This window comes from Ctenopharyngodon idella, chromosome 3, assembly GCF_019924925.1.
Source record: "Ctenopharyngodon idella isolate HZGC_01 chromosome 3, HZGC01, whole genome shotgun sequence".
In the NCBI taxonomy this organism is placed as follows: Eukaryota; Metazoa; Chordata; class Actinopteri; order Cypriniformes; family Xenocyprididae; genus Ctenopharyngodon; species Ctenopharyngodon idella.
Window position 1 is genome coordinate 30,195,151 of NC_067222.1, and position 13,513 is coordinate 30,208,663.

Below are 13,513 nucleotides of genomic sequence, written 5' to 3' on the forward strand. Positions count from 1 at the left end.
ACAGGCCATACTCGAAAAAAACCCGTTCCGAAACTGGAAGTAGTGTATTTGGCACAGAAATACTCTGTCATACGTCCAACTCGTGTTTTGAAATGGCCATGTTTAGCATGAGAATGCAACTCTTTAACAGTGTAAATAAGTCAGAATGCATGAAATAGCATTACACTCCCCCTTTAAGGAGGAAGTCATTTCGGCCCAACAAACTGGACAAAGGTTCATGAGGCTAACTTTAAAAACCGATGTAGCCTATTGCTGAACTGATTTTGAAATTCATTAAATCATTATATTCACACTGAGGCTGCAACAGGGGTTATGCACAATCTAACTTCCTTATTCTGTAAAACAGATCAGATCGCTTCCGGTTTAGGTCTTTTGTACTTGCTTCATGAAAAAATTTGCTGTTTTAAAAGGAGCGAGCAAAGATGAGCAAAACTGATGTCCCCCACATATGCAGATTGATATTTAAAAGGTTTTTTCATTTTTCTTCTTCACACTAACGTTTAGATATTTAATAGAATAAAACACCTATAACAATGTGAACTTGGCAGTTTTGCTGATTACCTTAAAAGTCCATAGATATGCAGTCAGTTCATTCTGTTGTTAACACTTTCTCTAGCGGATGCAATGAGACCGGTTTTCCGGTTTGGTCATATGACGTTCGACATATACCTTAAATCTACTAGGCCTACTAAAGGAAATAGAAAATTAAAACACAAAACTAATTTGAATAGGCCTAATATAAACCCCAAATCATACAGCCTATGACTAGGCCTGTTTAATTACTGACTGAATGAAAAATTTTGGAAGACAACAACCACCATTCAAAAAAAGTGTAGCCTATCTGATTCGATTTGGTTCAAACACGTCAGTGCTTGTTCATCATATGACAGCGTGTATCCTAGTTAAAGATACACAGTATTCTCTTTAGGTGAGTTCCAGTTAGCATACTTATGCACTGTTCTATGCCGTTTTTAGTCTAAATAGCGCGAGTAGTATCTTCACGATGAACATTCCAAAAAGATAAAGTGCACTGCAAATACCCGGATGATGCACTAAACCGAAAAAACGGAGGCTGCATCCAATAGTATCCAGCTGCAGACCCGCAGCACCAGCAGTTTCAGAACCGCAGCCACAGAGCGGAAATGAGGGGCGGGGCTTAACAGTCACATGTGCGCTACCCATACATGTTATTTTCTTTTGTTAAATATAAGTTGTTTTTACATGGATTTTGATCGGATCGATGTCTACAATATTTAACAACAATACTTTTAAATAAAGTCACTTTTCTGTTCATATAATATGCATAAGATATCATGATGTACAAAGAGCAACATTTTAAAACAGCCTATTGGTCATGCTTAATCTCAATGAATAAATACAAACACAGTAGTTTATACTTCGAGGATATAGGCTATAACTATACGCCTTTTTTATTTTATTTGTGTTGTAAAGTGTTTCCCATTTGACTATATGTGATAGTATTATTTCCTCCATGTTCCAAATAATACAGAGTTTGAGAAGATTTAATGTTAATGGATACAAACACTTTAGTTAATTGTTTGCTTCAATGATACTACAATTAAGTCAAACATATATTAATAAATGTGTAACATGTAAAGTGTTTCCCATTTGACTGTAGTATTTGGTCGTATTATTTCCTTCATGTTCAAATTATTACAAATAATACTTAGATTATGTAACGTCCGCTATTTAATGTCAAAAAAAAAAAAAAAAAGCCTTGAACAAGTGAAACGTGTTTCTCTGTATGAAAACAAATAGGATATTTAAAAAAAAACATTTCTAAAATAATAGGTTTAAAACATATTTAAACTGCTCATAATAAAATAAAAACAAGCAAACAACAAATAATCATCTTAAAACACTTAAAAATTATAAGCCCATATCATTTCTGCAGAAAAACCTGTCTTTTCATCCCCGAAAACGAAATGAATAAGTTTTATTAATTAATATTTATTTAATATTAACACGATAAATATCTTTGACAAATGCAAAGGAAAAAAAAAATCTTTAATGATAAAATGTGAAAGACGTGAACAGATTCAATAGCCTATAGCAGATAAACACTTAATATAAATATATAAATATAAATTCGTTCGCCACATCATGACAGAAATATCATACACTCGCCGTATACACCTTCTGTTGTCAAATGTCTCATTGGCTTAAATGCATGTTTCACTTGTTCAAGGATTTGCAATGATTAAATACATGTAATCTATTTTGACATTAAATGCCCATACCTCCGTGTCTTTATACTATTTATCACAAGTTCACAACATGAACGGAAATAATATCACATGCAGTCAAGGGAGACATTTTACTATAGCTATGGTTATACATTTATTAATATATTTTCAAAATTATTTGGTTAAAAGTATTTGTTCACAGTTTATACAAATTAGTTCATGCCTATTATGGACTAACAAAACATAGTTTGTATTATCCATTAACATGGTAATTAAAAATCCTCATTGTACATCATGATATAGGCCAATATGAACAGAAAAGTGACTTTATTTAAAAAAGTATTGTTGTTAAATATTCTAGACATTGATCCGATCAAAATCCATGTAAAAACAACTTATATTTAACAAAAGAAAATGACATGTATGGGTAGCGCAAATATGACTGTTAAGCCCCGCCCCTCACTTCGGTTCTGTGGCTGCGGTTCTGAAACTGCGGGTGCTGCGGGTCTGCAGCTGGATATGTCTCGCTGCATCCGAAAGCTTACAGTTGACCTGTTGTTTCGAAACGCTCGAAACGCCACACGCTGGTGACCCCTGCTGGTCAGAACAGTGTAAATGCAGCAAAAACTCAGGCCAGACATGCAAAACACTTTTTACAAACCAATTGTAAATGTTTTATTGAAGGTGTAACCAAAGCATTTGTCAAATAATCTAATATCATTAAATAAGAAGTGTCTTTATAATATATAATATTTTATTAAATTGTAGGGCTTGCTTGTTTAGTTCGTTTTACAGAGAGCTTGGTTAATCACACCAATAAGAGACTTTTTAAACTCTTCCTTTATATTATAAAAATGTTTAATTAAATGTGTACATGTGTACTTGCTGCTGGTGAACATGTCTGGTAATGATAAAGTTTAGCAGACAAACATATCATTTTGGTGTTTTGTAATTTTTTTACGTTCCCACAACATTCTCAGAACGTCCCCACTGGTGTTAAGGACGTTGCCTAGTAACGTTCCCAGTACGTTCCGAGACGGTCACGATGTGGAGTTCTTTTAAGGGTTGTTGGACGTTATTTGGCGGACCTTCACAGAACATTCTGGACGTTATCTGAACATTTAGGGAACCATTTTATTTGGAAATGTGATGTTCCCAGAACGTCACTGCTGCCCTTGTCAAAAAAAATTGAATTGAAAATTAGAGCTAATCTTACTAACAAAAGTGGCTGTTCAAACAAAAACTAATTTTTCTTAAATGTCTTACGAACCCCCCCTCCCTCTTTTCATGTTATTGTAGCACTATAATACTGCATAAAATTCTATCCTGCTTTGATATTTTGAAAGTTAAGTAATTATGCAGAAATTATTCAGACAGGATTGTGTAGACACACACAGACATAAAGATTCAGCGTATGAACCTCAACAATGGTGACAAAATTTTCAGATAAACAGATTAACTCTGAGCATCACAAAACAAGCTACTAAAGTCACAAAAAAGTAATAACCAAAAGAGAACGTCCCCCTAATGTCATATCGGGAACATTATTAAATGGCCAACAGAGGACCGTGTGGGAACGTTCTGTTAATGTCCCAAATGTCCTCTTTGTAATGTTCTTATGTGACCATAAAATTAACCAAAATGGAACGTCCCCCTAAAGTCATATAAGGAACCTTGAACTGCAGCACTTTTATTACCAAAAGAGGATGTTTTAGGAACGTCGCCTTGTACGTGGGTATGCACTGTAACGTGTATGCAGAAGTTGAGCTAGGCTACATATAGGCTAGTCGTCACTCTGACAAAATGAGTTCTAAAAATTATTTAAAATTTAAATATATTTCTCTTTTTTAATCCATCATGTTTATTTTAATTTCCCAATAACTATATATGGAATATGTGTCTGTATGTGTGTATGAGAGATAGAGATAGATAGAGAGAGAAAGAGAGAAATGAATAAAAATAATAATATATTGCCCAAATATATTATGCCCATAAAGCCAGCAGGCCTATTACTGACTGCGGAAACCCAAAGCCTTATTTTTTTTCGACAAGGATAAGGCAATATTTTGCTTATTTTGTTTTTGTGCTGGCTGGTTTAGGCCTGTCTACCAGTAGGCTAGGTGATGGCAGCCCAAACCTGTCTTTATAAATGAGTCATTGAATCATTGACTCAAATTATTCATTTAAAAACAGATTCATATCAAGTATGAAACACTGCATTGTTGCTCTGCATAACAGTTCTATCCCTGCTTTGTTTGGAACTATTTTCGTTGGCTAAACAGAACAAAAACAGACAATATTGTTACCTTTTTGCCCTCATAACTTGAATTATAGTGACATTACTGACTTCATCATGCATTGAATGCTTTTGGACTCTTAAGTCGTGTTTTTGTTCTTTTTTTTTTTTTTTTGCAGTGACATAGGCCTACTCGATAACTCGATAAAACGACAATTATATTATCATAGATGGTAAATATCGCACACCCCTAGCCGTAGCCCAAATTGCCTCCACATTATTTTTTGATTGGATAATGCAAATAAAACCCTTGCAATGCTGAACAAAATAAGTATTTTACAACCAATAAATAAATATGCATATTGCTGGGTATTTATCTTTTCTGAGTGAGTAAGATTTGGACAACAACTGGGCTAAAGGCACACCTTAAAGGGTTAGTTCACCCAAAAATGAAATTTCTGTCATTAATTACTCACCCTCATGTTGTTCCAAACCCGTAAGACCTTCGTTCATATTTGGAAAACAAATTAAGATATTTTTGATGAAATACGAAGGCTCAGTGAGCTCCCTATACACAGCAACGTCATAACCAATTTCAAGGTCCAAAAAGGTATTAAAGACTGTCACGGAATCTATGCGGGCGGACTCAAATGCAGGATGAGTATAACAGGTTTATTTAACAAGACAATAGACAAGAAAAGATATGGTGAGGAGGTGAACACAGTCCAAACAGTAGGCAGAGACAAAGCTCGAAGACAGGCAAGCTGAGAAGGAACAGAGATGGTAAGGCAGTGCAAGACCGGAGAGAAACAGTGTAGCCCAGGCAGGAACTCATAGCTCAAGTCACTCGTGGAATCACAGGCACTGCACACGTCTTGCTGCTTGGTAGACAGAGAGAGCAGCCAGGGAAACTCAGCTCGCTGGACAGGACTGGCTGAGACACAACAAAACAAGACAAGACATGACAAGGCAGACAGCAGTAAAATGCTTAAACAATAAGTAAAACTAAAAGTACACACTACACGAGCTGACGACAACTGTCACCCAATGACTTTATTTGAAAATGGACATTGGGAAGAAATTAAATTAAATTTTGAATTAAATTTAATTTAAATTAAATGAACCCTTTCACACATCAGTTTAAAATATTCTGGCTGACTTCCCAGAGTTATGGCCACCATTAGAATGTTTGCCATTCTGCCATTAGAATGTTAAAGGGAGCTGAGAACATGAGGAATATGAGCATACTCAGACAAACAAGGACTAATCAATGACTAAACAAGAGGCATGGTAATTGGAAACAAGGAGGTGGGAACAGAGGAACACATGGCCAACACAAAAGGCTTGTTCAAGATGCAACAGCATTGCGCAGACCGATCGGTGTATGACATCAAAGTACCGCGAGAGCGATTGGAGAGCATACGACTTCTTATGCTTTTGAATCACTCTCGTGGTACTTTGATGTCATACACCGATCGGTCTGGGCAGCGCTGATGCATCTCGAACAAGCCTAAACACAGACAGAGCCATGTACTCAAGCACAACACAAACAAAGACACAACAGATAGAACTGTCAGAAGAGAAATCCGACAAAGACAAAGTTAAAATAGTCCATGTGACTACAGTGGTTCAACCTTAATGTTATGAATTGTTGAGAATTTTTTTTTGTGTGCAAAAACAAAACAAAAATAACAACAAAAATAACAAAAATAGCTATGTATTCAGTTCCCTTTTGATACTACACTCCATACTGTGTCGTCTGCCGTTTAGGCAAGACGCAACGGGGAAACTCCTGTTTTCACCAAATCTGAAGCCTTTTTTAATCACGCAGTGAAATCAGCAAGGCCATTGGTTCATGGAGTTTAAGAAAAGTAACCAATGACAGCGCGGAGGAGCCACGTGAGCCAATGGCAAGCTATAGCTATAGGGACGATGTGCAAGAGGAAAGTCGTTTACACAGACGCTTTCAAAATGGGCTGAGGAGCTCTGTGCGACGGTCACCCAGCCTTCGGTGCTTGGAGGAGCCAAGAGAGCGAGCTTCATATCAACCGCCTGGAAATGATGGCGGTGTATCTAGCTCTCCAATCTTTCCTCCCCCTCTTGGCGGGACACCACGTCCTGGTCAGATCAGACAATATGACAGTGGTGTCCTTCATAAATCGCCAGGGCGGGCTCTCATCCAAGCCCCTTTTCACTCTAGCAAGAACCATCCTAGAGTGGACCCAGCACAACCTGCTCTCAGAGCAGCGCATGTTCAGGGCATACTGAACAAAGGGGCGGACATGCTGAAACCGAGACATGGATATGTCCCGAAAGTTCTATCCACACCCTTTAGGGCACAAATGGTCATTCTCTATGCACTTCCTCCTTCTCAGGATGATCAGGAGTTGAACCTACTCTGTCCATTCAGGGCTCTGAGGACTTACATCGATCATTCCGCCTCTTTTCGTCAGTCGGAACAACTCTTTGTCTGCTTCGGTGGCCATACGAAAGGTCTTCCGGTCACGGAGCCCAGGTTATCCAGATGGATAGTCGATGCTATAGCAATCGCTTACTCCATTTTGGGCCTACAATGCCCCATAGGTGATAGAGCACACTCCACGAGGGGCATGGCCTCTTCTTGGGCATGGTCCACTGGCATGTCCATTGTGGAAATTTGTGAGGCGGCTGGCTGGGCCTCGCCGTCCACCTTTGTCAGATTTTATAATCTAGACGTCCCTGCATTACAAACACGGGTTCTCTCTGCATAAGCCTCACCAATGTGATCAGTTTATGAGTACTCGTTTATGGCCCTGACCAAAGTCCGGGTAGAAACGTATTTTTTCCCATTCACTATATATGCTCTAGGCCCCAAGAGGTTCCTAGAATATATAGAAATGAGAGGACGACTACAGTGTCCTCAAGTCCCCTATCTTCCGGGATGTACTATGATATGTGCATCCGTGCAAGACCTCCTCAGTGCTCTGCTCAGGTGCTCTGTCGTCCCCCCTTCATAGCACGGAGTGATTGTATAATCCTCGTTGCGTCTTGCCTAAACGGCAGACGACACAGTATGGAGTGTAGTATCGAAAGGGAACGTGTTCAGTTCCTTTAGATACGGAGCGGAGTACTGCGTAACTTGCCGTGCTATTCGTAGGACGCCTTATGCCGCTTATATAGCCCGAGACCCCGCCCATTTTGGCGGGCTCGAGCAGGCTCGCTCGCTATTAGCTTTGCCGCGCCATCATTGATTTGTTTTCTTAAGCTCCACGAACCAATGGCTGTGCAGTTTTCACTGCGTGATTAAAAATGGCTTCAGAATCGGTGAAAACAGGAGTTTCCCCGTTGTGTCTTGCCTAAACGGTAGACGACGCTGTGGGTTACATCCTCCCCTCCCTATCTAATGCATGTCTCTGTGCATTGTTTTAAGGGTCTACACTGTCTTCTTGACGCTACAAGGTTCTGGGTAGCTGAATTGTACTAGGGAGTCTGCAGCTGCTTCACTCAGACTCTGGGACAGGGACTGGACTACTGTAACTAACTGCTCAGGGTAAGTTAGCTGTCTAGTTGCTTTTCTATCTCTGGTAGATCTTCTCAAACATCTGTCTTTAATTTCAGATTCAGTTTTGTCCATGACATCTCTGCTTCCATTCCTCTGGGGTAGATTGAGTAGGACAATGGACACAGTTCAATTTACTCCCAGGTCTAGCAGTTGAGTTGCTCTCCTCTATATCAGGCAAGTTATCATCTTCAGGATCAGGTAGGCTAAGTTATCTTTCGGGATCAGGGGCCTGTACCATGAAGCCGGATTAGCTGGCTAGCCAGGTAAGTTTCAGATTAGTTTGCGCCAATACCATGAAAATTACTTGGCTTTTAGCGGTGTTCATCATAGTAACTTACGCTCCACGGCTAACCTGCTCCAGGGCAGGTTATGTTCTGGGTCAGAGATATCAAACCGAAATTGGGCCAATCGGATGTGAGCTAAGTGACACTGACACATCCAACACAATAAAGTCACTTCCCCAGTTTCTCTTCCTCCAAATTAAAGGTCACTATATTGTAAAAACAAATATTTAACGATGAAATTGTCTGGCTTTAAAGATAATTGGAATTATTATATGATTTAGGATTTATATGATTATTATATGAACTATATTATTATTAATCCATTACACACAAGTGATTTTAGATTATCAGTTATTATTAAGCATTTAGTTTAAATGTATATTAATATATATGGATCATATGTAATATAGGCTAAATAAGCTGTAGAATCAGTAGATAACACTTTAAAAATGACTACACGTGACCTTACATGTTTGAGTCTTTATTGCTATTATCAACTATATAAACTAACTTCACAAGTTTCACTCGCACTGATAGAGCAAGATCATTTCTTTTATTTGTCCTCTTTCATGGACATGTATTTTCTTTAGTGTAAATGCGTTTAAATTCTTCATTTACTTCAATCTCTTAACCTTCAGCAAAAGAGTTTTGAATCGCGCTGGCTCTCTCACGATAAGTGAATCACAGTTTCTCTCTGTTGCAAGGCAACTGTTCACCACTGATGTCACACATTCATGTGGACGTGCTCCACGAACTCAGGATCAAAGCCTGAGTTGACAGAGAAAGTTGATGATCAGCATCATGGTACCAACAAAGCCAGATTGGAGTGGCTTGGTTTTGTCAACTTGAAACTAATCCTATAACCCTCAGGTAAGTTATCTTTGGGATCAGGTATGCTATCATCTTCAGAATCAGGAAAGTAATCTTCAGGATCAGGTAAGTTATCTTTGGGATCAGGTAAGCTATAATTTTTTCAGGGAAGGGTCTTGCCCAATGGTGGTCAACAATTTGGGAGGCTCTGGTGCAGTTCTTCCTGGTAAAGTACTCCACAGTTGCTGAGGTATGGTCTGAACCTATAAGGTTTCCACTCTTAGGATTCTTGAATCTCCATGAACTTCTTGAACCTTCTTGAACTTCTTGATCATAGCAATATTCCTCAAGGTCAGACTGGGAATCGTTCTCATCAGCTTCATTAAAGTTGTCACTCTTGGCATTTTGTTGAGTTCTTGGCCACCTAGCTACCTTTTGTCATATCAGCTTCATCTTCCACTTGGGTCATGGGAAAGAAACTGCACAGCAGCAGGAGATCACGATAAAGCGTTCTTTGCTGCCTTTTCCAGTTTCTGGCCTCACTACATACACAGGAACACCGTCAGATTGTTTCACAACAACATACACATCTGATTCCCACCGGTCAGCTAACTTATAAGTAACTAACATAACTAACATATATGTTTGCCTCAGAGGCAGACGTTCCTGACCAAGACTCGATTACCTTATTTCAAGGTGGAATTTACAATGTGCTTGTCGAATCGAAATAGCTTTGTTGCGATACACTGTCTTCTTTGCATTCTCTATAGCTAAACTGTATCTCTCTTGTAACAGAATGTCTTTGATATGGTTGGACCCAGGCTCCACTTAGAGGAAATCCATGCATACAAGTTTGAGTGGCCTTGTAGCTCTGATAATGACAAGTGTTGCAACTTTCTCAGGTAAAAACTTGCGCTGTACACAGCGGTGACAGGTTTTGTTCTTGCTTTCCACATTGGCTGACATCTTAGGCCAATATCATCATGCAGACTTTTCAGAACTAAGGGTCTCAAGGTTTCAGGCAGCACAAGTTGGTGGTAAGTTTGTATACCTTCTTGTTACTTTCAATACAGGATACCATTCAGGATTTCAAGTCTGTTCCATTCTCTTAATAAGAGACTTTTGGTGGAATAGTTTCTCCTGCTTCTATTTGTCTGACTATCTCATGGATACAAATGTCTTCTCTTTGTTTATTTCTTAGTTCATCTGGTGCAAACAAAGTTATAACTTGTAAGCCACCGAATTCATCCTCTTCCTCAAAATTTCCTGGAAGAGCTTTTGGATGGTGGCCAGGAGACACAACAAAAGTGGCATTAGGCGAAGTCTCTGCAGGAGGATTATTGACCACTAGGTGAACTAAGTGATTATCACAGATGGCTTTAATGGTGTTTTCATTCATAGTCACATGTTCGGATCCCAAGTGTCTCTTTGTAAACTTTTATATTCTTTCCACCTCTTTCTGTGACAAAGTGTCATCAGGTAATCTGCTTTGTGGCCGTCTGGACAGCCCATCTGCATCTTAATTTTGTTTCCTGGCTCTGTATTGTAGTTGAAAACCAAACATTGACAGAGCAGCCAACCATCTGTAGCTTAGGAGAGGTAAGGATGTATGTTAGCGGATTACTGTCAGTGACAATATGGGCTTTCATATAGGTAATCCTGGAATTTGTCTGTTACATCCGATTTAAGAACAGGGACCCTGATTAATGGGCAGGAAACCTGCTTTCACACTTTGATGTTCAATGACTCACATAAGCCACCCGTTTCTGACCTTGTTGCTCCTGATAAAATGCAGCACCGAGGCTAGAGGTACTCGCATCTGTAGGCAAGATGTAAGGTAACTTGGGCTCAGCAAATCCAGTTAATCAGGTTTTAACAGGTGTAAATTCAGTTCCTGAGATATTTCCACTGGTTGCTGCTGGCATGAATATTTATGATTCCCTGGTTTTGGGCGTGTCCATGAGACGAATGGAACTGGATATTATTATTATTATTAAATAAGTATTATGCTATTATTATTATAAATATATTAAAGTTTTCACAAATTAGTTATCCACTTATACTTTCTATTAGTTATATTATAACTAAGTTATATTAAAATCTTACAAAAGTTTCTTTTAGTGTAGGTTCACAATTTAAACTAGCCCTTACTTTCAAGACATACAATAATATATATATATATATATATTTTTAAAGCAGTTTTATTCACTTTCTTTAGCAGTATATCACAATCTTAGTGAGTTTTTGCTAATATTTTAATTTCAAAACAATCCTTATTAATAAAAATTCAGTAAGACTAAAAAATGCACTGAAGAATGAATGCACTGTATTATCATCACTCATATTTAGCACAAAAGCTTTGCAAGATTGTAGTCATCTGTTGTCTCTCTGTTCATCACACTCTAAAGGTCTTTTTTCATTAAAACCATCAGTTTGGAGCCTCATTAATTATAGTATTTTGGGTTCACTCACTATTCAGCACAACAGCTTTCATAAATGTTATCATCAGATTTGTACACCACACTTTTATTCTCTGTAACATTCACATTGACATAGACCTCTTCAGAGTCATCCGTGTCCACATTGACATAGTCCTGTTCAGAATGATCAGAGTCTATATTAATATAGTCCTGTTCAGAATCATCATGATCCATGTTTTCATCAAGTTGTATATTTCCATAATCAGCCTCATCATCTTCATTTTTGTTATCTTGGGATCCATCTGCATGCGTATTAGCTAAACCTCCTATAGACATTGCATAGAGATGAAGGGACATAATTATTAAAGGAATTGTTAATAAAGACATCTGATAGTTTTTATGAAATGCTACATTACCTTTTTTAAAAGAGCACTTCAATTGAGTTTTCTCATTTCTTTGTTTTTGTCTTCTCTTGACCAGGAGGATGATTATGAGGACAGACAATAAGAGCAGCACAGCTGACACCACAGCACCAATGACAGGAAGCAGGGAGGCTGAGACAGACACATGGTTTTGAGTTAAACTTTCATTATCAGCAGTCCAGCTTGTTTTAGACCCTTACACATCAGTACCTGTGATAGTGATGACCAGCAGTTCAGAGGCAGATGAGTGGAAGGTGTGTGAGGACAAAATGACTTCATAAACACAGCTGTAGTTTCCCTCATATGAATAATCTGCCTCAGGAAAGAAGAAGGATGCAGACAGATCGACAGCTGACTGTCTCCTGGTGATATCTGATTCCTTAAACAGGTAGAAGGAGCCTCCAGTATACTGAGATTCAGTGGAACAGATGATAGTGAAACTGTGACCCCTGGTGATCACTGGCCCCTGAGGCCCAACATCAAACTGTCCATCAGGAGCAATGCGGGGAATGCTGGGCTGCTGCAAGTGCACTAGAAAACAAGAAATTTACATTACAGAGCCTCAAGCATTAAATTCAAACAGCTTTAAATAAAAATTGCTTCAAGAATTGCATCTTCTCGGGATCATAATTTAATCCACAGCCATTCTGAAAAATCATCAGCACAAACACAAAAAAGACATCAGTACCTGTGATAGTGATGACCAGCAGTTTAGAGGCAGATGAGCGGAAGGAGCGTGAGGAAACACTGACTTCATAAACACAGTTGTAGTTTCCCTCGTGTGAATAATCTGCTTCAGGAAATGAGAAGGAGGCAGAGTGATCGACAGCTGACTGACTTTTGGCGATATTTGATTCTCTAAACAGGTAGAAGGAGCCTCCAGGATACTGAGATTCAGTGGAACAGATGATAGTGAAACTGTCGCCCCATGGGATCATTGGCCCCTGAGGCCCAACATCAAACTGTCCATCAGGAGCAATGCGGGGAATGCTGGGCTGCTGCAAGTGCACTAGAAAACAAAAAGAATACATTTATATTACAGAACCTCAAGCAGAGTATGTGAGTGAAGCGGAGTGGGAGCAGAACGCTGTGATTTTTCCCTAAGCAAGGAGCGGATTTTTTGAATATCGGAGCGTTGTGGTTTTCTCTTGCTACGAGTGCTCCGCTACTGCTCCATCACGTGCACAACTTATGTTAACCGCCCATAATGCAACTGCATTATAGCATGAAAGAATTCATGTGTTAAGAGTTAACATACAGTTAAACTCCACTGACAGACAGATGGATTTTCTTAAATATTACATTGAACAAGGTGAACAAAAATACAAATGCATCTTAAAAGATCAGTGGTGGGCCGGGGCTTGCAGGGGCTACAGCCCCACCAGAAATGTGCTTAGCACCGGCGCAGAAGCGCCTCGTCAACAACCATCATATTGGAGAGCAATGCAATATGAAGCAAGACCGCAGACTTCAGGCACATCTCGGAATATTTCAGAAGATAACAACAGAGATAATATCTTCTTCTCTTGTATTGTAATCTGTTATTCACTCATGTTATAAACGTCAAATAACATAGATTTAATATAAATTCGA

General features: G+C 38.9%; 1 protein-coding gene across 1 annotated transcript in view; it reads right to left on the minus strand.

Annotated features, from left to right (window-relative positions):
• The window catches only part of LOC127508566 (uncharacterized), a 144,343-nt gene that overhangs the window by 36,629 nt on the left and 94,201 nt on the right, over positions 1–13,513 (minus strand). Inside the window, exon 2 of the mRNA XM_051886655.1 lies at positions 12,609–12,929. Coding sequence (XP_051742615.1) covers positions 12,609–12,858 — 250 coding nt within the window. The 5' untranslated portion in view covers positions 12,859–12,929. The remainder of the gene's footprint in view (positions 1–12,608; positions 12,930–13,513) is intronic.